The 26,660-nt window shown below is 33.7% G+C and overlaps 1 protein-coding gene and 2 long non-coding RNA genes across 5 annotated transcripts; all 3 read right to left on the reverse strand.

The window, feature by feature from the left end:
• Window positions 1-458: 458 nt before the first annotated feature.
• LOC127713891 (uncharacterized) lies at window positions 459-5,469 on the reverse strand. Of its 3 annotated transcripts, none has more exons than XR_007987514.1 (5): window positions 5,451-5,469; window positions 4,127-4,453; window positions 3,052-3,378; window positions 1,330-1,656; window positions 459-581 (listed from the first exon to the last, which is right to left on the reverse strand). It is a non-coding gene; the product is annotated as an uncharacterized LOC127713891 (long non-coding RNA). The 3 variants fall into 3 exon arrangements; XR_007987513.1 differs by lacking the exon at window positions 5,451-5,469 and adding an exon at window positions 5,383-5,401; XR_007987512.1 differs by lacking the exon at window positions 5,451-5,469 and adding an exon at window positions 5,137-5,155.
• Window positions 5,470-7,888: 2,419 nt separating this feature from the next.
• Window positions 7,889-13,526, reverse strand: LOC127713887 (uncharacterized). Its single transcript, XM_052219849.1, has 2 exons — window positions 8,482-13,526; window positions 7,889-7,933 (listed from the first exon to the last, which is right to left on the reverse strand). The coding sequence occupies exon 1, from the start codon at window positions 13,410-13,412 to the stop codon at window positions 8,733-8,735; it is 4,680 nt and encodes a 1,559-aa protein (XP_052075809.1). The 5' UTR covers window positions 13,413-13,526; the 3' UTR covers window positions 7,889-7,933; window positions 8,482-8,732.
• Window positions 13,527-14,734: 1,208 nt separating this feature from the next.
• Window positions 14,735-15,442, reverse strand: LOC127713897 (uncharacterized). Its single transcript, XR_007987523.1, has 2 exons — window positions 15,328-15,442; window positions 14,735-14,779 (listed from the first exon to the last, which is right to left on the reverse strand). It is a non-coding gene; the product is annotated as an uncharacterized LOC127713897 (long non-coding RNA).
• Between the last annotated feature and the right edge of the window lie 11,218 nt (window positions 15,443-26,660).

Consider the following 26,660-nt stretch of genomic DNA (forward strand, 5'->3'; position numbering starts at 1 on the left):
AAAAATACATGCAGTGCATATGGTTACGGCACAAAAAAAAACATTAATAGGCTTTGCAAGACCAAATTTATTAAAGCAATATTTGTGTCTTTTGCCGTCAAACTGCTTTGAATGCAAAAAAAATAGAAAAAAAGGATTGTGTTCATATTTAATAAATTTTATTGTGTGAGTTTCCTGGTACAGTGTATGAATTATCCAACAGTTCTCAAAAATACTTTAGTTTATTGTTTCATGCATGATATAAAACCACTTACAACTGATCTCAGGAAGTATTTTTCCATTGTTTGAGGTATTAAATAGTCTCAATTCTTGTCACTATCACTGTTCTGTTGACTGCAGTGCTGAAAAAGGCTTAGTTTTGAATAAACTAATATTTTTGGTACATATATTTCACTTTGTAGATCCATGCTGCACTAAACTAAGTGTACATTTATTCGCAATCAGTCTCATATCTCTTCTCCACATGAGCTAGCTGTGTAGGCCGCATGTTGAAATTTTAGAATTGCCACACTATTGCTGATGAGAGAGACCAGTTTTCTTATTTCTGTAGCCTGTCCTACAGTATCAACTATGTAGTAGACCTATAAAAAAAGAAGAATTCATATATTCATAGTTAAAAAGTAAATAAATAAGAAAATGTCCATATCATGTGAAATAAATCATTATAACAGGTAATATACAGTATAATCAGCTTTTTCTAGTGCTATGCTGAGGCTTATTTTACTTTTTTCTCTCTTTGTAATTGCTATTTCTATATATTTTATGATATAAAATCATTGTTTGGTGAATATAATTATTTTAAAACTAATCAATTGAGTGTCATTGTTTGTATTGGTATACAGAGTTATCTGTCTTGATATTTGATAATTCTTAAAATCCATGTAAAAACTATTTTCTTCCAAACAGACCTATACATTGACTGTGAATAAAAGAAATGTTACACCACATACCTGTAGAACCCTTAAAAAGGCACATTTTGTGATATGTTAAAATCATGTTTAGCATTTAACCACTTATTAAAAAGAATATATTTCCCTTTTTTTAGTCTGATTGAGTTCTGTAGTCATTTACCATTAAAAATACATGCAGTGCATATGGTTACGGCACAAAAAAAAACATTAATAGGCTTTGTAAGACCAAATTTATTAAAGCAATATTTGTGTCTTTTGCCGTCAAACTGCTTTGAATGCAAAAAAAATAGAAAAAAAGGATTGTGTTCATATTTAATAAATTTTATTGTGTGAGTTTCCTGGTACAGTGTATGAATTATCCAACAGTTCTCAAAAATACTTTAGTTTATTGTTTCATGCATGATATAAAACCACTTACAACTGATCTCAGGAAGTATTTTTCCATTGTTTGAGGTATTAAATAGTCTCAATTCTTGTCACTATCACTGTTCTGTTGACTGCAGTGCTGAAAAAGGCTTAGTTTTGAATAAACTAATATTTTTGGTACATATATTTCACTTTGTAGATCCATGCTGCACTAAACTAAGTGTACATTTATTCGCAATCAGTCTCATATCTCTTCTCCACATGAGCTAGCTGTGTAGGCCGCATGTTGAAATTTTAGAATTGCCACACTATTGCTGATGAGAGAGACCAGTTTTCTTATTTCTGTAGCCTGTCCTACAGTATCAACTATGTAGTAGACCTATAAAAAAAGAAGAATTCATATATTCATAGTTAAAAAGTAAATAAATAAGAAAATGTCCATATCATGTGAAATAAATCATTATAACAGGTAATATACAGTATAATCAGCTTTTTCTAGTGCTATGCTGAGGCTTATTTTACTTTTTTCTCTCTTTGTAATTGCTATTTCTATATATTTTATGATATAAAATCATTGTTTGGTGAATATAATTATTTTAAAACTAATCAATTGAGTGTCATTGTTTGTATTGGTATACAGAGTTATCTGTCTTGATATTTGATAATTCTTAAAATCCATGTAAAAACTATTTTCTTCCAAACAGACCTATACATTGACTGTGAATAAAAGAAATGTTACACCACATACCTGTAGAACCCTTAAAAAGGCACATTTTGTGATATGTTAAAATCATGTTTAGCATTAAGGTGGCAGAAACCAGTTATTTTACAATAAATCTTTAGAATTTCATGGATTTATGATTTTATTTTCTTGAAAATTCATTCAAGCTTATATACAAATAAAATGTATGGATTCAAGTAACTAAGATGTGTGCGTGCTGATGTGAATATATAGAAAACCTTTAAATTTGGGTGTCTGTCCAGCATGGATATTTTAAAATTTATAAATGCATTGCAAATAAGGCAAAAAATGTGATGCTCTGATACCAATCTAATCCTTACCTGCAGAATCCTGCTAAAAGCCGACAAGAATTTTAGGCAAAATTCAAGAGATAAATGATATTCAGTGAATTAGAGCCTTGTCCGAACCTATCCTTACCATCAAAATCTCAAGATATTTTTGTTTACATAAAACTGAAGTTTTTCCCCACTTTGATTGGATGCCGTCAAGTGAGGAGACCACAATTTTGACTTCTGATTGGACCCATTTGTGAAGGAAATCCCCAACCTGTGTATGCAACTACTTACTTGTGTAGTACAATAGCCTAGAATTTACATTCATTTATTTTTTCAGTCCACATGATGCAATTATATACCTCAATGCTTAACTATAACCAAATTTCTGCGTGGGACACATGTTCTGGTACACCAAAACTGGTACCTGCCACCTTTAACCACTTATTAAAAAGAATATATTTCCCTTTTTTTAGTCTGATTGAGTTCTGTAGTCATTTACCATTAAAAATACATGCAGTGCATATGGTTACGGCACAAAAAAAAACATTAATAGGCTTTGCAAGACCAAATTTATTAAAGCAATATTTGTGTCTTTTGCCGTCAAACTGCTTTGAATGCAAAAAAAATAGAAAAAAAGGATTGTGTTCATATTTAATAAATTTTATTGTGTGAGTTTCCTGGTACAGTGTATGAATTATCCAACAGTTCTCAAAAATACTTTAGTTTATTGTTTCATGCATGATATAAAACCACTTACAACTGATCTCAGGAAGTATTTTTCCATTGTTTGAGGTATTAAATAGTCTCAATTCTTGTCACTATCACTGTTCTGTTGACTGCAGTGCTGAAAAAGGCTTAGTTTTGAATAAACTAATATTTTTGGTACATATATTTCACTTTGTAGATCCATGCTGCACTAAACTAAGTGTACATTTATTCGCAATCAGTCTCATATCTCTTCTCCACATGAGCTAGCTGTGTAGGCCGCATGTTGAAATTTTAGAATTGCCACACTATTGCTGATGAGAGAGACCAGTTTTCTTATTTCTGTAGCCTGTCCTACAGTATCAACTATGTAGTAGACCTATAAAAAAAGAAGAATTCATATATTCATAGTTAAAAAGTAAATAAATAAGAAAATGTCCATATCATGTGAAATAAATCATTATAACAGGTAATATACAGTATAATCAGCTTTTTCTAGTGCTATGCTGAGGCTTATTTTACTTTTTTCTCTCTTTGTAATTGCTATTTCTATATATTTTATGATATAAAATCATTGTTTGGTGAATATAATTATTTTAAAACTAATCAATTGAGTGTCATTGTTTGTATTGGTATACAGAGTTATCTGTCTTGATATTTGATAATTCTTAAAATCCATGTAAAAACTATTTTCTTCCAAACAGACCTATACATTGACTGTGAATAAAAGAAATGTTACACCACATACCTGTAGAACCCTTAAAAAGGCACATTTTGTGATATGTTAAAATCATGTTTAGCATTTAACCACTTATTAAAAAGAATATATTTCCCTTTTTTTAGTCTGATTGAGTTCTGTAGTCATTTACCATTAAAAATACATGCAGTGCATATGGTTACGGCACAAAAAAAAACATTAATAGGCTTTGTAAGACCAAATTTATTAAAGCAATATTTGTGTCTTTTGCCGTCAAACTGCTTTGAATGCAAAAAAAATAGAAAAAAAGGATTGTGTTCATATTTAATAAATTTTATTGTGTGAGTTTCCTGGTACAGTGTATGAATTATCCAACAGTTCTCAAAAATACTTTAGTTTATTGTTTCATGCATGATATAAAACCACTTACAACTGATCTCAGGAAGTATTTTTCCATTGTTTGAGGTATTAAATAGTCTCAATTCTTGTCACTATCACTGTTCTGTTGACTGCAGTGCTGAAAAAGGCTTAGTTTTGAATAAACTAATATTTTTGGTACATATATTTCACTTTGTAGATCCATGCTGCACTAAACTAAGTGTACATTTATTCGCAATCAGTCTCATATCTCTTCTCCACATGAGCTAGCTGTGTAGGCCGCATGTTGAAATTTTAGAATTGCCACACTATTGCTGATGAGAGAGACCAGTTTTCTTATTTCTGTAGCCTGTCCTACAGTATCAACTATGTAGTAGACCTATAAAAAAAGAAGAATTCATATATTCATAGTTAAAAAGTAAATAAATAAGAAAATGTCCATATCATGTGAAATAAATCATTATAACAGGTAATATACAGTATAATCAGCTTTTTCTAGTGCTATGCTGAGGCTTATTTTACTTTTTTCTCTCTTTGTAATTGCTATTTCTATATATTTTATGATATAAAATCATTGTTTGGTGAATATAATTATTTTAAAACTAATCAATTGAGTGTCATTGTTTGTATTGGTATACAGAGTTATCTGTCTTGATATTTGATAATTCTTAAAATCCATGTAAAAACTATTTTCTTCCAAACATACCTATACATTGACTGTGAATAAAAGAAATGTTACACCACATACCTGTAGAACCCTTAAAAAGGCACATTTTGTGATATGTTAAAATCATGTTTAGCATTAAGGTGGCAGAAACCAGTTATTTTACAATAAATCTTTAGAATTTCATGGATTTATGATTTTATTTTCTTGAAAATTCATTCAAGCTTATATACAAATAAAATGTATGGATTCAAGTAACTAAGATGTGTGCGTGCTGATGTGAATATATAGAAAACCTTTAAATTTGGGTGTCTGTCCAGCATGGATATTTTAAAATTTATAAATGCATTGCAAATAAGGCAAAAAATGTGATGCTCTGATACCAATCTAATCCTTACCTGCAGAATCCTGCTAAAAGCCGACAAGAATTTTAGGCAAAATTCAAGAGATAAATGATATTCAGTGAATTAGAGCCTTGTCCGAACCTATCCTTACCATCAAAATCTCAAGATATTTTTGTTTACATAAAACTGAAGTTTTTCCCCACTTTGATTGGATGCCGTCAAGTGAGGAGACCACAATTTTGACTTCTGATTGGACCCATTTGTGAAGGAAATCCCCAACCTGTGTATGCAACTACTTACTTGTGTAGTACAATAGCCTAGAATTTACATTCATTTATTTTTTCAGTCCACATGATGCAATTATATACCTCAATGCTTAACTATAACCAAATTTCTGCGTGGGACACATGTTCTGGTACACCAAAACTGGTACCTGCCACCATATTATGACGTTCATAAAATTTTCAACCATTGAAATACAAAAACCAGGTAGGTGTGTGAAGCATTGAAGTAATGCTAAACAATTAGAATTCATTACTTCCACACATCCCTTAGCAAAGTGTTATGAAATATAAATATTTGAATAACGATGCTCCATTACGAGGAAGGGACCGATTGATTACCCTCTTCGGAGAGTATCAAACAATTTTGCCATTACAGTATGTTATCTAAATAAGTCTGATTATCTGTACTAATTGGGCGGTATCCTATATTCTCTTGGGAGAGAGCCGGATGCGGGTCATATCGATAGTGACACAGGTAATTATAAAATTATTTTGTCGTTGGTAGTACGTTTTCAGGACGGAGAGTCTCAAATAATTTTGCAGGTAATTCTATTCCAAGCATGTCTTAGTTTACAAGTTCCTGTGGCATTCTTGAGTATCGATTTTACCTGCATTTAAATAATGAGCTCAGGACAGTTTAGACGTTGTCACGAGTGCACGATGTCGAAAAAAATTAAGTAAATGACATTAAGAACCCGTACAAAATCCCGAAGCAAAAGTAGTCAAATAATTCAAAACATTTGCCCGATATTCAGTATGCAGATACATATTGTTTACCCTTGTATCTATGTTTTACTTAATTTGAACATTTGACGGGAAGTGTTTACTAGTACGGCATAATGTGTTTATATACTCTAAGTACCGACAACTATAAAAACTTTTGTGAATTTAATTTCAACTACAGTATTATTTCTACAAGACATGTTAGTTTGAAGTTTTTAGAAAGTTGTGTTGTATCTTTATGTTTATGTAATTCTGTCTGTTTGTTTTGCTCTCCTCATCTTTTCAAAAACACAAGTTATACTAACGACAAAACTATTTCATATAATATGGTAAAATCTCTATGACATACTAAACAAGTATTCAACTTTTTTTGATATATAATGATGAAGGATGAGTAGAGATAATTTAATGCTATGAGTGGTTAAACATTTGAAATGATAAAAACAATGCTATTTTATGCTTTAGGTCAATCAATGAAACTAGCATTTTGTTTAATAAAAAAATATTAAATACATTGTAAGGCCATAATCAGCAATAATAATAATTACATTATATAACTTCCCCAAGGGTTACTGGGGAATAGAAGTATGGTCACCATTGGTCTTCCTCCGACCGGCAGTAAAACCCTTGCCAAAGTTGGGCGTCCGTTTGGCTGTGCGGGATGAACAAATTTCCAGTCACGTCCGTTCAGAATGGGGACGTTAAATCCGATGCCTCGTGTAAAGAGAGTGTCACGCTCTTTGCACGTTAAGAACCCTTGCAACAACTCTTTGAGGGGTCCGTAGGTGACCTGTTGCACTGCTAAATTTCTGTCCCTATCCAATGTACCCTCATTTCCCGTGGCAGTCGAAATTTCCCCGACCTAAATCCCGGACGCCCCTCTTACAGAACCTCCCTATTGTATTTATTGTTAATTTGTTCTCGACCTGAATATGCATGAAATATTTGCCACTGGACGTTAAGCAACCAACGATCAATCAATCAATCATTTCAAAGTAGGTTAATATTTGTATAGAAAGCTTATAAAATGTTCTTAAATTTGTCTTAAAATCATAAAATCTCAAATTTCTACTCCATAGATTTTTCTTAAAAAACTTCATGTTGTTGGTACATAAATTTTCGTTTTAATGATGTAAAATAATAATGGGATCACCAACTTTGTGTTTACAGTATATATCATTCAAAGTATTGTTTAATGTAAAAAAAAATCCACAAATTGTCAAAAAAGCCTAATGTCATCGCGTTGTAAAAATGTTGTAGGCCGTTAAACTTCAGATTGTTTATGTTTTTCACTACCAACTAGTCCCAAAGGGTGACTGGGGAATAGAAATATGTCACTATAGGTCATCTTCCGACCGGCAGTAGAACCCTTGCCAAAGTGGGGCGTCCGTTTTGTTGTGCGGGATGTACAAGTACGCAGCCACGTCCGGTCAGAATGGGGACGTTAAATCCGATGCCTCGTGTAGAGAGCGTCCAACGCTCTCTGCACGTTAAGAACCCTTGCAACAACTCTATGAGGGGTCCGTAGGTGACCTGTTGCAAGGCAAAATTTTTGTCCCTTTCCAATTTACCCTAGTTTTCCGGTGGCAGTCTAAATTTTCCAGACCTTCTCGGACGGCCTACATTACAGGACCTACCTATTGTATTTATTGTTAATTTGTTCTCGTCCTGAATATGCATGAAATATTTGCCACTGGACGTTAAGCAACCAACAATCAATCAATCACTCACTACCAACTAAAGTGGTAAATACTATAAAAACAAAGTCGGTGACTGTAATGTCAAAGATACGCTGAAACCTGAGTTACTATCTTTTATTGCAGACCTCCAGAGAGGGTAAAAAACTGAAAATATACAAAAATGAAATCTAATAAGCACAATGTTCACAATCGACAATGTTCACAAAATAATGGTACAATTAATATCAACAATGTTCTCCATACATTGAAAAATATGTCCATCTTATGAAACAACCAAAAAATGATCAAAAAGTGCCATAGAATTACATCTTAGATAACAAAATTATAACACGAAAAGCGTTCTATACACATACTGTTTTAAGAAAAAACGTACGCCTAAATATATGGCTCTAATGGCGTTCCATACAAAAAATATTTTGACAAACTGACGGAGTAATATCAAAAATCGAGAATTAAGAAGCTTAAATTGACTAGGACTGGTGTATAATAAATGCAGGAATAAAAATAACCATCATATAAACATCGGAATGCTTAATTTAACATGTAAAATACAAAATAAGTGTGACATGAGATATGACTCCTGAGAATCGTTTGAAATCACAATTAAATTCAAAAGGACTGACCTTAGACTTTAAATACGTATATCGGACATACAAATGAAGGTTATAAACTACAGTATAACAAAAACTCACCCTGTGGAGGGTTGAATACCAAAGAAAAGTTTGTTTAGCTTTGCCGTGTGGCAGACATCAAAAATAAAATTCGACATAATGACGGACAGATCCGTAATTTCCGGAGTGTGACATAACACTCCCCCTCTGATTTCAAAACTGAAATCACCAATTCATAAACAAATTTGAAAATAACATAAACAAATTATCAATGCAAAATGTTATAAAATGTTCTGACTATCCGAAGATTCAACGAGTTAAAATTATAATCATTAATCTGTTTCACTTTGTTTTAGTTCCACATGCTCTACCAACATTACTAGTTCGTTGATTGGTCTAACATAACTAACTGCTTTCCCATCACGCACAACACGAATTTGAACCTTTCTGACTTTCTGATCAAAACTAGGGAATGTCTTTTCAACAATTGCGACTGGCCAATAGTTGCGAGCACATTCACGGTCTCTTAAGAGTACTAAATCGCCTTCCTTCATATTACTGTATTCACTGGTCCATTTTTGTCGAGTTTGTAGACGGTTTAAATATTCGTTACGCCAGCGGTTCCAAAACTCTTCTGCTAGAACCTGAGTGTGCTTCCATAGAGATTTCAACATGTCTTTATTTCCGAATGTTGGAAACGATACATTGTCCTGATTTATTTTATGTGTGAGAAGCATTGCTGGACAAAGTACACATGGTGATTCTGGGTCAGCTGACACCGGAACCAAGGGTCTCGCATTTACAATTGCTGTTACCTCCGATAACAGGGTAGTAAGTACTTCATGAGTAATAGTTTTTGAACCTTCTCGTAGTAACATAGAATCTAAAATCTTTCGTGAAACACCAATCATCCTTTCCCACACTCCTCCCATGTGGGAGGCGTGTGGAGGATTAAATAGCCACAAGACGTCGTTGTTTGAGAGAAAACTTCTCACAGAGTCTTTTTCAACAAATTCAGTGATCATATTTAGCTCTTTTGAACTGCCAACAAAGTTTGTTCCCCTATCAGAACGGAACTGCTTAACTTCACCCCTTAAGGCAATGAAACGACGCAACGCATTTATAAATGAAGCACTGCTGAGCTCCTCTATGACCTCTATATGAATTGCTCTGCTGACGAGGCATGTGAACATAAGTGCCCATCTTTTCTGATTAGCTGGTATACCACGAGTGCGTCTATAAGCTATGGGCCATGGGCCAAAAGTGTCAACACCGACGAATGTAAATGGCGGTGATGGTTTTAATCTGTCCTCAGGTAAATCTGCCATTTGCTGCCAACCGAAACAACCACGAAGCTTACGACATATCACACATTTATGAAGCACTGAAGAAACTAAACGACGACTGCCTAAAATCCAAAAACCAGCTGTACGGATAGCACCATCTGTGAGGCTTCTGCCTTGATGAGCCACTTTTTCATGGAAATGTCGAACAATAAGTAATGATATATGGTGGTGTTTTGGTAAGATAATAGGATGTTTTGAAAGATCTGCACAATCTTTGTAATTTCGCAAGCGACCACCAACTCTTAAGGTATCATCAACATCAAGTATGGGCGATAGTTGCGAGAGAGAACTGTTGTTATGTAACGATGTTCCCTGTCTGATATTGTCTATTTCGTTTCTATAATTTTCCATTTGAACCTCACGAATTATGAATTGTTGGGCTCGTTTCAAAGCATCTGGTTGTTTGTATGCATCTAAATGTTCAAGTTTATCGTTATGGTGTGCCAGATTTCTAACAAGTTGTTTCAATAAGGAAATTGCTCTGACTAAAGTTCTCCATTCTGAAAATGTTGAGAATCTATGTGTTCCTAATTTATGTACATTATTTCGATCTACAGTTTGTGTTTTAGCTACTTGCACATCTGGGCGAATCTCCTTGTCACTATCAGCATCAACCAACTGATGTGGACCATTATCTAAATTTCCAAGGGACACGTTATAAAGAAATGCTGGTCCCTTCATCCATATACTATTCGATAACTCTGCAGGGTTAATTCCTCGTGTTGCGATATCTGCCGGATTATTTTCGGTTGAAACATGTCTCCATCTTTTTGGATCACAAGAGACTCGAATTCGTCGTACTCGGTTTCCAACGTATACATGAAACCTCTTTGATTCATTTGTCAAGTAACCTAACACTATTTTGCTGTCTGAGTAAAAGTACATTTCACTTTGATCTATACCTAAATGCTCTTTGACAAGATCAGATAATTCTGCCGCAAGAACAGAGGCGCACAGTTCTAATCGAGGAATAGTATTCCCATGTGAAGGCGCAACCTTCGCCTTTCCCAATAAAAAACTAACCGTTACATGGTGTGAGTCAATTAATCTCAAATAAGCCACCGCACCTATTGCCTCTTTTGAAGCATCACAAAAGATATGAACTTCTTTGTTCGAAGCTTCTGCATAGGAGATGTCACTATACATACGCGGAATACAGCATTGCTCAAGATCAGGTAACGTATTAATCCACTGTTTCCATGGATGTAGGTAAGTATCAGGTAATGGGTCATCCCATTCAGTGTGTCCTAGTGAAGTCATCATATCACGTAAGAGAAGTTTACCACGAACTGAAACAGGGGCTGTAAAGCCAATCGGATCAAAAAGAGAGTTGATCGTTGATAATACGCCACGCTTGCTAAATGGCTTGATGTCATGTGCTACTTGAAAGGTAAAACAGTCAGTGTTAATATCCCAAGCCATACCTAGGCTTCTTTGCAAAGGTAAACAGCCATTTTCAAATTTCAGATCTTTGAGATTTTTAGCCAGATCATCAACGGGAAACTGGCTTAACAAATATTTGCTATTTGAGGCTATTTTATGTAACCTAAGATTACCACCACTTAACAATGCATTTTGTGTTCTCTTAACTAAATCAACAGCTGTCTCAACATTTTGACATGACAATAGACCATCGTCCACGTAAAAGTTGCGATCTACAAACTCCTTCACATCTTGATCAGCAGTTTCAGCAGATTTCCTAAGTCCATAAGTTGCCACTGACGGCGAGGGGCTGTTGCCAAATACGTGAACAGTCATACGGTAATCAATCAATGGTTTTTCAATGTCATTTTCAGTATGCCAAATAAAACGAAGGTAATTACGATGCTCTTCACTGACTTTGAAATTATAGAACATCTGTTCGACGTCAGCAGTTACCGCTATAGCCTCTTTTCGAAAACGAAGCAAAATCCCTAACAGGCTGTTCGTGAGGTCTGGTCCCTTTAACAGAATGTTATTTAATGAATGACCATTACACACTGCGGATGCATCGAATACAACTCTGATACTGTCAGGTTTTCTGGGGTGATATATCCCAAACATAGGTAAGTACCAACATTCAGACGATATAGCCAATGGTGGCGCTATTTCAGCATGACCATTTTCGATGATTTTCTGCATGAATTGTATGACATGTTCTCGTTTTGTAGAATTAATTTTCAAGCTGTAATCGAAAGATTTTGCTCTCTTTAAAGCTAATTGTTTGTTGTTTTCTAATATTGGCCGATGCTCACGGAAGGGCAATGGAGCAACCCAACAACCATCTGAATCTTTAACAAAACCTGAATTCATGATCCTCAGGAATGTATCGTCTTCGATTGATGATCCAATTTTTTCATCTTTGTCAGTTGTACGGAAAACGTTCGTATCTATTAGTAATTCATTTTGACAAGGTTTAAGAAAAGTAGCACGGCCATTACTCAAAATGGTAGTCTTGTTCACATTTACGCAATCTAGAATGCCAGGCGGATGAGTTTTCCCGAGACACACTTCACCAATTATTGCCCACCCTAAAGGCAGCTTCTGTGCATATGGGAGGTTACCTTTGCCAAGACGCTGATCGAGTACATGGTGTACTGATATCAAATCTCTTCCTATCAAAAGATCAATCTGTGCATGCTCATCGATTTCAGGAATGTAAGGAGCAATGTCTACAAGATGAGGATACTGAATAGCCACATTAGGCGACGCTATTTCCTGTCTATTGTTCGGAATATCATTACATTCGATGATAGTTGGTAAATCAAACACACAAGACCCATCTAAAGCTTCTACCACGTAGTCCTTAGCTAAACGTCCAGATGTTGTGAATTTTCCTGCACAAGACGACAAAACATATTCAGTTTCAGGTCCATTATCACAAAACAAATAAAAGAAGTTGGAAGTGGCCAATGACCTGTTACTTTGGTCATCTATTAAAGAATACATCATGCGTGATTGTTCGGGTTTTCCTTTTGGATACACTTTTACTAGCATTAGTTTTGAACATGACTTACTTGTGCCAGTTACTTGACCACATATTTGTGTGCATGCTGTCTTAACTTCTCCTGATTCATTCTCCCCCTCGTGAGATTCTGGGGGGTTGTTATTTTTAATTCTTTCTATATCGGTATGTAAACCAGAAGGGTGTTCCCGACTCTGACAGACTGAACATTTCAAGAACTCTTTGCAGTCTCTTCTTAGATGGCGCTTAGGCCCACAACAGCGAAAACAAATTCCATTCTTTTTTAAGAACTCCCTTCGTTCTGAAATCGGTTTCACGCGAAAACCTCTACAATCATTCAATAAGTGACTTGTTCCATGCACAGGACATACCAAGTCTGAACTTTTTACTTTATCTGCTAACGGTTTCAACACTGATGTTTCAGTACGTGCACAAGATAACTGATTTCTTGTGTTTCCATAACGATTGTTTGTTGCATTAGTAGTATTCTGTACTTTGACTTCTCGACAATCCTCGAAGAAAAAACTGGGGTCATTTTTCATTTTTGCCATCCTTTGCAAAAACTTGGTGAATACTGTGAATGGTGGATATACCAAGTGGTTTTGAATCTTATATCTGGTGGCCTCTGATGTCCACTTTTCTTGGATATTATATGGAAGTTTTGCTATAATAATATTTACGCCAGCCGATGAGTCATAAACACTAAAAATACTTCTATACATGTCATTCTCTTTAACTGCTTCTATTTCTGAAACTATATCAAAAAGCTCAAATAAACGTTTGTTGTCTTTATTACTTATTTTGGCAAAGTTATTGAGTTTCTTACGCAAAGCACTTTCTACAATTTCCGGACTTCCAAATCTGTCTTGAAGTCTAGCCCAAATCCTGGCTACACCTTGAGATGGGTTTCCTGCATTAGCTGCTCGAATGCTCAATGCTTGTTTGCAACTTTCGGGTCCCAACCATTTAACCAATAAGTCTATTTCTTCAGACGGAGTAACGTTTAATTCACGCATTACATTTGTAAAACTAGCTTTCCAAGCTAAGAAATATCCAGGCGTGTCATCATATTTACAGAGCCTTGATAATAACAAGTCTTTTTTAACAATGAATTGAGTAAACTCCCTACATGCGTCTGTCTGAGTAAACGTGGCAGTAGGGATTTGACTTACTACTGCTGGTATAAACGTAGGTGCATCAACATTTAAATTTTGAGTTAAAGGCGTATTGTCATTTTGATCAGTTTGTTTTAGTATGAATTCTGCAGTACGTCTTTGGATGTCTTCTTTATTTGGTTCTGAAATAGCACAATCGTCATCAAAATTCTCATTCAAGACTCTGAGTTCACATTCAGCTTCCTCTATATCACGTTTCACACTTAAAAGTTTCATGTCTGCTTGTATGGCTGTTTGTTTACGCATAAGTTCAACTTCCTCTTGTGCAAATTTTGCTCTGGTTTTTGCGGCTTCAACTTTGGCTCTTTGCCGAGAAAGATGAGAACTTCCTCTTGAACATCTAGATTTTCTATCGACACCAATATCTGACGGTTCTCTAAAGGCGTCCGGTGGTTGAATAATTTCTGATAATTGTTTAGTTTTAACTTTATGTAGTTCTTCCATATCAAAGGCTTGCAACATTGTTTCCAGATTATCTATTACTATAGAGGCTTTCTGTTGTATTGAACTAGCAATCATACTATGTGAAGCTCTCTCACGAGAACTTTCGTCACACCGTTGAGAAACCAAATAGTCGTCATATTTGCGAGAAATTTCTTCATATTCCTTTAAATGTTTCATTAGTTCTTGCTTGTAAGTACAAGCTAATGTTTTAGTCATCTGGGTGTGCTCATGTATATCTCCCATAATCATGTCTATATATCTGTGTTGAATTCGTAGTTTTGAAGTAAACTGTCTTACACTCTCCTCAAACACCAATTGTCCTTCTGGAGTAAGTCTCCTTGCCTCACGCAAAGTTCTTTCTGAATCCATGTTTATTCTTCCCGATACCGAGGTTTTTTACTGTAATGTCAAAGATACGCTGAAACCTGAGTTACTATCTTTTATTGCAGACCTCCAGAGAGGGTAAAAAACTGAAAATATACAAAAATGAAATCTAATAAGCACAATGTTCACAATCGACAATGTTCACAAAATAATGGTACAATTAATATCAACAATGTTCTCCATACATTGAAAAATATGTCCATCTTATGAAACAACCAAAAAATGATCAAAAAGTGCCATAGAATTACATCTTAGATAACAAAATTATAACACGAAAAGCGTTCTATACACATACTGTTTTAAGAAAAAACGTACGCCTAAATATATGGCTCTAATGGCGTTCCATACAAAAAATATTTTGACAAACTGACGGAGTAATATCAAAAATCGAGAATTAAGAAGCTTAAATTGACTAGGACTGGTGTATAATAAATGCAGGAATAAAAATAACCATCATATAAACATCGGAATGCTTAATTTAACATGTAAAATACAAAATAAGTGTGACATGAGATATGACTCCTGAGAATCGTTTGAAATCACAATTAAATTCAAAAGGACTGACCTTAGACTTTAAATACGTATATCGGACATACAAATGAAGGTTATAAACTACAGTATAACAAAAACTCACCCTGTGGAGGGTTGAATACCAAAGAAAAGTTTGTTTAGCTTTGCCGTGTGGCAGACATCAAAAATAAAATTCGACATAATGACGGACAGATCCGTAATTTCCGGAGTGTGACATAACAGTGACCCCGATTCTTAATTTTGGTTATAGAGAAAGATTAGAGTCATATTAATGTATTAAAATAAACACCATTAAGGAAATTAACATACATTTATCATCACTTTTCAAAATAAAATTTGTTAACTGAGATCAATCATCCATGACAAAAATAAACAAATTACTTCACCTGTATTTCTCCTTACACAAAATACAATAAAAACTACAAAAAAAACTAACTTTTTTAGTCTGAACACCATCGGTCAACAACAATATTTACAACTATTTATAACAGTGTATGGTAAAATGCTACGATGAGCACAGCCTTATTTTGAATGAAATGCTAAGCCCAACTTGTCAGTATGTTATGAATGACATGCTGAACCAAACATTTGAAGCAACAAACAAATTAACATAAAAAATGGGCCAAAAGAACCCTTGTTGAAAGAATTTAACAATATATATTTATAAAAATAACATCATAAGCACCTCTATTTAAAAAAAAAGTACTGGTTAAATGAGATCATCAGTCTGTGTAAGAGACAGCAAATAATATTCACCCGTAGTTCTAAAAGTATTAATAGACATTGAACTAAAATTTATGTATGGTCTCAATTTAATTTTAAACAAACAATATGTCCGGTAGTTCTCTTTAAAACGTTTAGACACAATGAAATAATATCAAATGTTTCTAACAAATTCAATCTGTCAACAACTATATTTACAAATATACACATAAAAATGAAAAAAAAAGTTCAATAATAAAGCAGTGGATACAATGTAAAATATCAAGAATAAAAATACTTCATTGAGCTGTGCTGAACCCAATTTGTCAGCATGTTTTGAATGAAATGCTGAACCCAATTTGTCAGCATGTTTTGAATGAAATGCTGAACCCAACATTTAAAGCAACAAACAAATTAACATAAAAAATGGGTTAAAAGAACCCTTGTTGAAAGAATTTAACAATATATATTTATAAAAATAACATCATAAGCACCTCTATTTAAAAAAAAATACTGGTTAAATGAGATCATCAGTCTATGAAAGAGACAACAAATAATATTTACCCGTAGTTGTAAAAGTAATAAAAGACATTGAACTGAATTAAAATTTGTGTATCCATCATGATCTGATCCAAGGTCTCAATTCAATTTCATACAAACAATATTAACAATCTTACAAAAGGATTATTCTATTTGAATGTACCCGTGAGGTAAAGCATGTTGATCAACTCACAGGTACTTACATTAAATGGAATGTCACTATTGTAGGGACTTTAAATAAAAATACTTGATACATGATTATACTAATCCTACGTAACCAATGTAGTAATGATCATGATGATTAGCCATTAAAATTAAAATTTTCATTTAAAAAGTCTGATGATTGTCTTGTGGATTTTTAAAAAATCCAGTTTTCCTGGAACATAACATGCATAGTTACCTTTTTAAAAATTCATGATATCAAAATTAATAATTAAGGCGAAATTAAAATTGTTTATAGGTTGTAACTACTTTAAACCAAAAAATCAGGAAATTTGTAAAAAAATCTAGAAGCACTTTCAAAAATCAAGTCTGGTGGCTGTAACAATTTAACAAATTCAGAATGTAATACACTAAAAATTTTCGGCATTAAACTCCACTTTTCTTTTGTACTTTCCTTGAAATACTGTACCCAATAGGTTTCATCATATTTTGTTATCTGAAATAAAAAAAAAAAGAGAATTTAACGGTTTTAAAATGAAAATAACATCTGAAATTAGTGCTGTTACATTAGCAATGTTAGCCATGTTGAATGCAATACACTTACTCGTAGTTGTTAACACACATGTCATTTGGTCTCTGGTTGAGTGTTGTTTGTATGCCCCTGCAATGAGGAGGGGGCATTAAGTTTTATCCTTGTTTGTCTGTACGTCCGTCCGTTCATCCCAAAGTTGGTTTCCGTTCTCTAACTTTAGTTTGACTACCAAATATTATCAAACTTGTACACATTACTTTTTACCACAAAACACAGATCAAATTTAAATATTGGTGGCGTCACTTTTATTGTTCACGAGTCATGCCCCTTCTTACTTGAGTTTGCCTCAACCAAATAAATGATACTTATACACAATGCTTAATACTATAAAATACAGATCTAAGTTTAAATTTTTGTGGTGTCACTTAAACCGTTCGTGAGATATGCTGGTTAACAAATGAATAATTACTGAATTTTTCGTTTCTGTTCTTTAACTGAAGTTCACCTCAACCAAATGTTATGAAACTTATACTCAAAACTCAGATTAAATACAAATTTGAGTAGCATCAATTTTACCGTTCTTCGGTTATGTCCGTTTATAACTTTATATGATATGCAATCAGGGCCATCATTGGTGCCCAATTTATTTGGAAATCATTACATATCAATTCATTTTTATTCATTCTGGTTTGTTTGCTTTGCTGCATATTTTATAAATGGCAATTGGGCTACATCGGCACCCTTTTTTGGTTTTTTTTTTAATATTTTACTCAATACTTTTTTTCAATTATATTCAACATCTACTTACAACAACAGGAAACATGTCTTTGCCATGTTTGACAGAAACATGGTGTCCCACATAATATTCCTGTTCTTCATGTTCTTTGTCATGTTTTTCTAAGTTGTCAATTGTGTTGTGAGCGTTTGATACTTCTCCTGATAACTAAAAAAATGTGACTTACCAATGAAATTATGAATGCCTTTTACTAACTTTCTTCAGATATAATGTATCTGTCAAGGGAATAACTTGCATAATAATTGGAGAAAATAACGGGCATATTCTTACTGTAGCTATTCTAACATAGTTATCTCCTCCTGTCGTAAATTGTGTTGAAATACCACATGTCTGTTATTGTACAAAGAAACAAAGTCTGTAATTGAATAGAAATACAGGGATTCGGGAACAAGAAGCACTTATATAAATCCGTCCCCTTTAATTAAGAATTGAATGCTTCTTTTTGTAACTTCATTGGGGTGTAAAAGCGTTGACCGAAGTACATTTTGTATGAAGTGCGGAAGCGCTTCATGCTGAAAATGTGCGCACGGTCAACGCTTTTACAACCCTATGAAGTTAAAAAAAAGAAGCATTCAATACTTATAATTACATTTTTTAGCTAGGATCATGAAAACACGATTTTTATGAAGTTTTTATTTAATTTACCTGTGCACTTTATTGTGGGACCTCGTGTCGTCATGATTGATAAGTTTCATTGTGCAAATGAAGTTGATTAAGGAATAACGCGAGATTGCAGTTAGCCAATCAGAATAACGTATTATAATGAAACATACATTTAATGTAATTATTAACTAGAGGCTCTAAAGAGCCTGTGTCGCTCACCTTGGTCTATGTGCATATTAAACAAAGGCCACAGATGGATTCATGACAAAATTGTGTTTTGGTGATGGTGATGTGTTTGTAGATCTTACTTTACTGATCATTCTTGATGCTTACAATTATCTCTATCTATAATGAACTTGGCCCAGTAGTTTCAGTGGAAATTATATTGTAATATTAACAAAATTTATGAAAAATGTAAAAAATTGATTATAAAGGGCAATAACTCCTTAAGGGGTCAATTGACCATTTTGGTCATGTTGACTTATCTGTAGGTCTTACTTTGCTGTACATTATTGCTGTTTACAGTTTATCTCTATCTATAATAATATTCAAGATAATAACCAAAAGCTGAAAAAATTTCTAAAAATTACCAATTCAGGGGCAGCAACCCAACAACGGGTTGACTGAATGGTCTGAAAATTGAAGGGCAGATAAATCTTGACCTAATGAACAATTTTGTCTTGACCTAATGAACAATATTGTTTTTGAAAGATTTGATCGAAATGCTTTGGTTTAGATATATGAGCCAAAAACTGCATTTTACCCTATGTACTATTATTAGCCATGTCGGCCATCTTGGTTCGCGGGCGGGGTCATCAGACACAATTTATAAACAACATACCATAATGATGATTGTTTACAACTTTGGTTAAATTCATCTTAGTAGTTTCAGAGGAGAAGATTTTTGTAAAAGATAACAAAAATTTACGAAAAAATGTTAAAAATTGACTATAAAAGGGCAATAACTCCTTAAGGTGTCAACTAACCATTTTGGTCATGTTGACTTATTTGTAGAACTTACTTTGCTGAACATTATTGCTGTTTACAGTTTATCTCTATCTATAATAATATTCAAGATAATAACCAAATACGGCAAAATTTCCTTAAAATTACTAATTCAGGGGCAGCAACCTAACAACAGGTTGTCCGATTCATCTGAAAATTTCAGGGCAGATAGATCTTGACCTGATAAACATTTTTACCTCATGTCAGATTTGCTCTCAATGCTTTGGTTTCAGAGATATAAGCCAAAATCTACATGTTACCCCCTATGTTCGATTTTTAGCCATGTCGGCCATCTTGGTTGGTTGGCGGGGTCACCGGACACATTTTTTTAACTAGATACCCTAATGATGATTTTGGCCAAGTTTGGTTAAATTTGGCCCAGTAGTTTCAGAGGAGAAGATTTTTGTAAACGACGGACGCCAAGTGATGAGAAAAGCTCACTTGGCCCTTTGGGCCAGGTGAGCTAGAAAATGAGAAAATTGGGAACATAGTGTAAGAAACCCGCATAATATAATTTTCAATTCACATTACGTGTTTATTCTTTGGTTTATCCGTTACTCAGAAGTCAGTTTGATCATAAAATGCCTCATTTTTATATGTGTGGTCTCACATGTAGCTGTGAAAATATGTAAATGTTGTGTGGTCGTTGGTACTCAAGTCAATTATTTTGTCGTTTTTGGTACTCAAGTCAATTATTTAGTCGTTGTTGATACCCAAGTTCATTATTTTGTCGTCTTTAGTACAAGTAATGTTTTGTCGTTGGCTGGTGTTCTAAATTTTAATCCTGGTATCTTTGATGAGATTGAAATGTTCTCAATTAAATTTATATGTTCTTATTATAGATAAAACTTTATATACACAGAATGTAGGACAGAAAGTCACAGGACAATACAGTGATTATCTAGTTTTGAGATTATTTTTCTTTGAATAAGAAAACACTTATTTAAAAAAAAATAAATTGTATTTTGCTTGAACTAGTATATGTAAAGCAACTTTGTAATTAAAATTTATTCAATAAATATCAATAATGATCAAATAAGAAAACAAAAATGTCAAAGTGGCTTAAACGACTTCTTTGTGCCAATAAATATGTCCTTTACATAATCGAAATTTAATATATTTTCATCTTTCAAGGCCAATGAAGAATTTACTAAACTGTAAAATGAATATATGTATTAAAAGTATTTATTTAAGATCTTTCTAATACATATTTAAACAATTGTCAACAAACTTTTTGTCCTATTAAATTTGTGATTTTCTGTCCTGTGACTGTTTATCCTGTGACTTTCTGTCTATTTATCATATAAAATCATGCTCGTTATTTGACTTTCTATCGCGACAAGTCCAATGTTGAACTACAATAAAATCACCATCCTTTTTTTAGCATAAGCCCCATTGGTGAAATTCGAAGGGACCAGCATCCAACCAAGCTGACTTCCATCGGAATGTATTTCCTTTTGAGTAGCTGTATTGTAATTGTTTTTTTTTTAAATTGGAACATTCCCTTGGTACTCGAGTCAAAATATTTAAAGACTAGCCAAATTTTAAACCCGTAAAATTTCATGAGCTACATTTTTATTTGGTTAAGGTTCATCATAACCAAGTGGTAGGAAGGGGCAACAGCAACACCTTTTTTCCAGTTTATTAAAAAGATAATAACTTCATGTTAAAGGCCAGGGCTGACCTAGATAGAAATCCGGTTGGAGAGCAATTAAGCCAATAAGGAAATGGGAGGGGCCTAACTATCTTTTCAATTATTTATAGAAGTCAGCATGGTAAACAGAAAACAAACACATGTGGAATTTACCTTTGTGTAGATATTTATAATCCAGTATAAGATAAATAACTAAGAAATAACAAGATTATGTTGATCAGAAATATAAGCATGTTGATAATAATTAACACTTGTAAATTTAATGCATTGGTGTAATTATTCTGTTTTTAAAAGAAACTAGAAATGTAGTGGTTCCAAATGTTTATCCTGTAATTATATGTTAGTTTTTTGTAAATTTTCTTTCCTTTTTGTGAAGCTGGTGCAATAGGATTCCTTGATTTCCACACTGATGTATAGCCTCTGTCCACATTCTCATTCCAATGGCATACTGCCAAATTTGATCTTAATTTATATTGATCATCACCAAAGCAAATTCTTTTGTCTTGAAATATGTTTACAACATTGTTAAAACTTTCAACATAAAATGTGTCTTTAGCAAGAATGTAATCTTAAGGATATTTATAAATAGTTGAACTTTTTATAGCAGACTCTAACATTTTTCTGACTTTTCCATTTGTAATTACAATCCTAGATGGCTCATAGTTTGAATCAACTTTGCACCTTGATGAATGAAGACAATTTACATGGTTATTACAATAATGTTCAACAATGTTATCCAAACTTTCCTTAAGTTTTAGAGAATTTTGCTCACAGTTACGGACGGCCCAGTTAATGTGTGTTGCTATGGGTTCAACTTTATCTCCCAGCTGTACACTCCAACTTATACCCTCTGAACGTTTAGTACCTTTTGAAATCTTGGTGACAGCTTTTTTTACAGCCTTGACAGCAATGCCATAAGTCATTCTGATTGACAGTAAATTGAGTGTCCCTCACAATTTTGTTTACAGCCAAATTTACATCATGTGCATGAATTTGAATGGACACATTTTTATTCTCCAAATGTTCATAAATTATTTGTGTTCCCAGTCTCATGTCGTTGGGCAACTTTATCCTGTGACTTTGTAACATGTTCACAGTCCATCACTTTGTGAGTTTTTACTCCTAACGCTACAACTGTAGTATCTTTCGCATTTTTCCTCCAACCATGTCTAGCATCTGTCATGATGTTGATGCCATCTAGGTCATCATATGAAGAAATTTCATCATTTATGGCATTGTCAACTGATTGAACACTTTCATTTTCAGCATGCTCTTTATATTTTCTAAAGAACTTTGATCTTCTCTCATTAGTGATGCAGCCAATTCCTGCCCCATTTACAAATCTAGTGTAATGTACTGGCAAAAGTCCACTACTATAAAATGCATGACAAATCCTGTGATTGACCAAGAACTCATCATTTGGAAGTTACGATGATGACGACCATAAATAGGAATGTGATTTTTCCTTGGTACACATCAGTCTTACAGATGCTACATGTCCTTTCATAGTTCTTTTCAATACTTTTAGCTTTCCATTACAAAGACTGGTATGTCCTTCAAAAAGTTCTCCATATGTATCCAAAGATTTTTCTGCAGTAACGAACAGTCCTTGGTCTACATCCTGGCGTCTTGTTTGGGAATAGGTGGATGGGAAAGGATAAAGTTCTTTCGAATTGTCACTTCCAAGTTGTTGTTTAATCCAAAAGTCTAAAAGTTCCTCTATAATTAAACTATTGTTAACTGGCTTATTCAAAGTTGAAGTCAAATAATTCTATACTCTTTGAAGTTTTCCAAAATTCTACTTTTGACAGTCTCATCACCAGGAATTTCTATTCTAAAATTGGGAGGACGTTTTCGTGCAGAATCTTGTTTTTCAGTAGCCATGATCATGAAAGAAATTGAAGGAATGAGCAGAAATGGGATATGAAATAATCAGGAGATTGTGTTTCATGATATTCAGTTACAGCTAGTGCCAACTTAGAAAAATGTATCTAAAGGGTTCATGATCATTGATTTTTATACAAATAAAAGTGATCAATGCAAATTTCTTTGATCATTACATGTTTTTTTCAATAAATTAATTTTGGAATTTTTTTTAATTTTTTTTTTTGTGATTTGTTGTCAAAAAATAGTATTTCATTTCTTGCTAAATGAATAACTACATGTAAACCCCTAATTGCCTCTGGACTTGACATGCAATCCCCTAATTGCCTCTGGTCTTGTTTACATCTAATGTACAAATTTTATGAGGTCACCTGCAGAGTCAGCAACTTTCTGTACACATAACCTTGTGATAAAATCCAGACCAGATTATCTTTGAAGTCATATAAATATTTTGTTTGTGTGCATTCTACATTATCCTAAAAATGAGTGATAAGAAAGTTACTATGGAATTAAGCGATCTTCAATTAAAAACTATAAAAAATTTGTGTGTGCATAATGATTGGGAAATTAAAATTCTTGATGACTCTGCTGTTACTAATGAAAAAGGCGGGAATGCACAAAATCCACAGATGACAACAGAACAGAGTACTCAAACAGACAATAATGAAGAAGATGGAGACGATGATCAGCCTGGATTTGTCATACACCAAGACCCGTCCCAAGAAGAATACAGATATTGCTTTTGTAAGCCATGCATTACGGATGAACAAAACAGACAAATGTGGTGGCATATGGTCAGTCAGAAGTACCCCATCAAAGAAACTCAAGTTTGAGAAAGGAACACTACAAAAGATTTTGGACTATGCTTCTCCATCGTGGTGCGTGGAATGATGATAGATATATGGTTATGAAAGCAGATGCCATGACCAGGGACCACAGAACCGAAAGATTTGACTGGCACAAGAGAGATATTATGCCAAAATGTGTTGTGACACTTGTGCGTGTTGTTTTCCCAATCCTGGTGGGTTTCCGTACATGGGACACATGTGGGAATAATATTCTTTATTCTCCTGCAGGATTTTTATTAATTCAATTGAAAGTCCTTTGTTTTTTATATAACACAATTTTGGAGGGAAAATGATTGTGACCGGATAACATTGAGTATTATGACTGTAGTTTTTTTTTTGCAAATTAGCTGCATATTTATTTGGTTCTTTGAATTATGAAAGAAATATAGAATGGATATAAGGATTACGTAGGAATGGAATAATTTTTAACACAACAGGTAAGGTGTTTGTTGATATTTTGCATGGAAGCATGGCTGCATGGCAACATTTACTTCCTGTGTAAACAAAAACAATGTTTATATCCGCCCAGCTGTCAATCAAAGTATACTTCAAATGAAAAGTACCTCTGCTTCATGATTTGTTTTAGGAATATAACGAAATAAAATTAGTTAATAATTTTTATTTATCCTGCAACATATTATATAGTTCAGTTCTAGGTTCTGTGACAATTTTTTTTCTAAAAATCCCTCGTTGAACAAGGTAATACTAAAAAAATATGTCCCTAAAATGAATGTGGCTAAGAAATTTGAATTTACCACTATTTCATTCATTGGCTGCTATTTATACTCTTTCCCTGGCCTTTAAATTCTCAGAACAGTTGAGTTTTCAACTCTAGCATTATAATATTAATTTAAATATCTGGGTTTTGCTCTCCTGAAAATCCTATTTTAAAAAAAAATTTATACTGTGCAAAAACTTGTACCACCACCAAAAATTACTTAAATATCACATTTAAACAATTTTTTTTCACTTTCTACAAATAATAATGATTTTGTGTATACAAATATGCATAAATTATTTCCTAGTATATTTTTTAAAATTGTTATAATAAAATTTGAGAAAGGAAACGGGGAATGTGTCAAAGAGACAACAACTCGATCAATGAGTTTTGGTATAAAGCAGTTTAGTTCACGTCTTGCATCTAGAGGTGTATCTTTCTGGTTTATACCCATCTACACATTCCACTAAATCCTCTTGAGTGCATTCAAAATCAAAGAAATATAAAGTGGGTTTTTGTATGTCATTTTATTAAGGTGACTGGATTGTCCACATCATCATTTAGAGGGTTTTCTATAACTTTGCCACCTTCCAACGGCAACATGAAACAGAGATGCCCAACCTCAAAGAAATCTTTTCAAGTCAACAGATTTCACCACATTATGTTCTTTCTTATGCATTTTCTGTTTGAGAAGTTCTTTTGTTTATATCTTTGAGTATGGCAGAAAACACATCTTCCAATATCCATGAATTTTGAATCTGCTTTATGAAATCCCAGAATCCAAAAACATCATTTACTCCACTGCAAAACTGTGCAATTTCAGCAGATGTTCTGTAAAAAAGAAAAGACAACTTGATATATGCATAAGCATGTTGATGTTATCATGATAATATGGTAATAGCTGATTGTTGGAAATGGAGAGTAAAATGTATTTACAAAAACAAAGCGAAATAATGATAATACAAATGTGTATATCTTTGCACATGTAAACTACATTTACTTGTAATTTCTGTATTGGGTTTCTTAAAACAATTATTTACGCATCGTTCCCTGAAAATGTTTAAAATTTATAAACTAACATGTTTAAATGTTCAAAGAAAATTAACTACTAACAAAACTGACTTGTAACACATCTTAACCACAAGCAAAATTATAATTTTCTATCTTGACCCATGCAATTTTCTGTCATGTATTAATATTTGAAGTAAGTTTTAACATCGTAATACGTATTCCTCCAATTCTGGTGATTTTGGCTCATACGAGATCGCGGCTCTTGATTTAGCCTATTATTATATCTGGTAGAGCCTTTGTCTGCAAAAATCTGATTTGTATAGTTGATTGCATAGAATGGCTTTTTATGGCTTCTCGAGTTCCTGGTTTGATATTGTCGTTGTTGATACGACTCCCCTATAGGTCTTTGCGGATGCCCATACTGATGTTGCCCTGGTGATGTTACATTGACCAAAAGATATATTACAGACTTGAAGTTTCTAATATATTTTTTTCACCAACATCATTTTAGTGAATTTCGTCATAGTAGTCCCTTTGATGCATGTCTTCAAAATATATCAGTTTCAAGTCTCTACCCCCCCAAGGGTGACTGGGGAATAGAAGTATGGTCACCATTGGTCTTCCTCCGACCGGCAGTAAAACCCGTGCTAAAGTGGGGCGTCCGTTTGGCTGTGCGGGATGTACAAATTTGCAGCCACGTCCGGTCAGAATGGGGACGTTAAATCCGATGCCTCGTGTAAAGAGAGTGCCACGCTCTTTGCACGTTAAGAACCCTTGCAACAACTCTTTGAGGGGTCCGTAGGTGACCTGTTGCAAGGCTAAATTTCTGTCCCTATCCAATATACCCTCATTTCCCGTGGCAGTCTAAATTTCTCCGACCTTAATCCCTTAATCTATTACAGAACCTACCTATTGTATTTATTGTGAACTTGTTCTCGTCCTGAATATGCATGAAATATTTGCCACTGGACGTTAAGCAAC

Source organism: Mytilus californianus, unplaced genomic scaffold, assembly GCF_021869535.1.
Source record: "Mytilus californianus isolate M0D057914Y unplaced genomic scaffold, xbMytCali1.0.p SCAF_85, whole genome shotgun sequence".
Classification (NCBI taxonomy): Eukaryota; Metazoa; Mollusca; class Bivalvia; order Mytilida; family Mytilidae; genus Mytilus; species Mytilus californianus.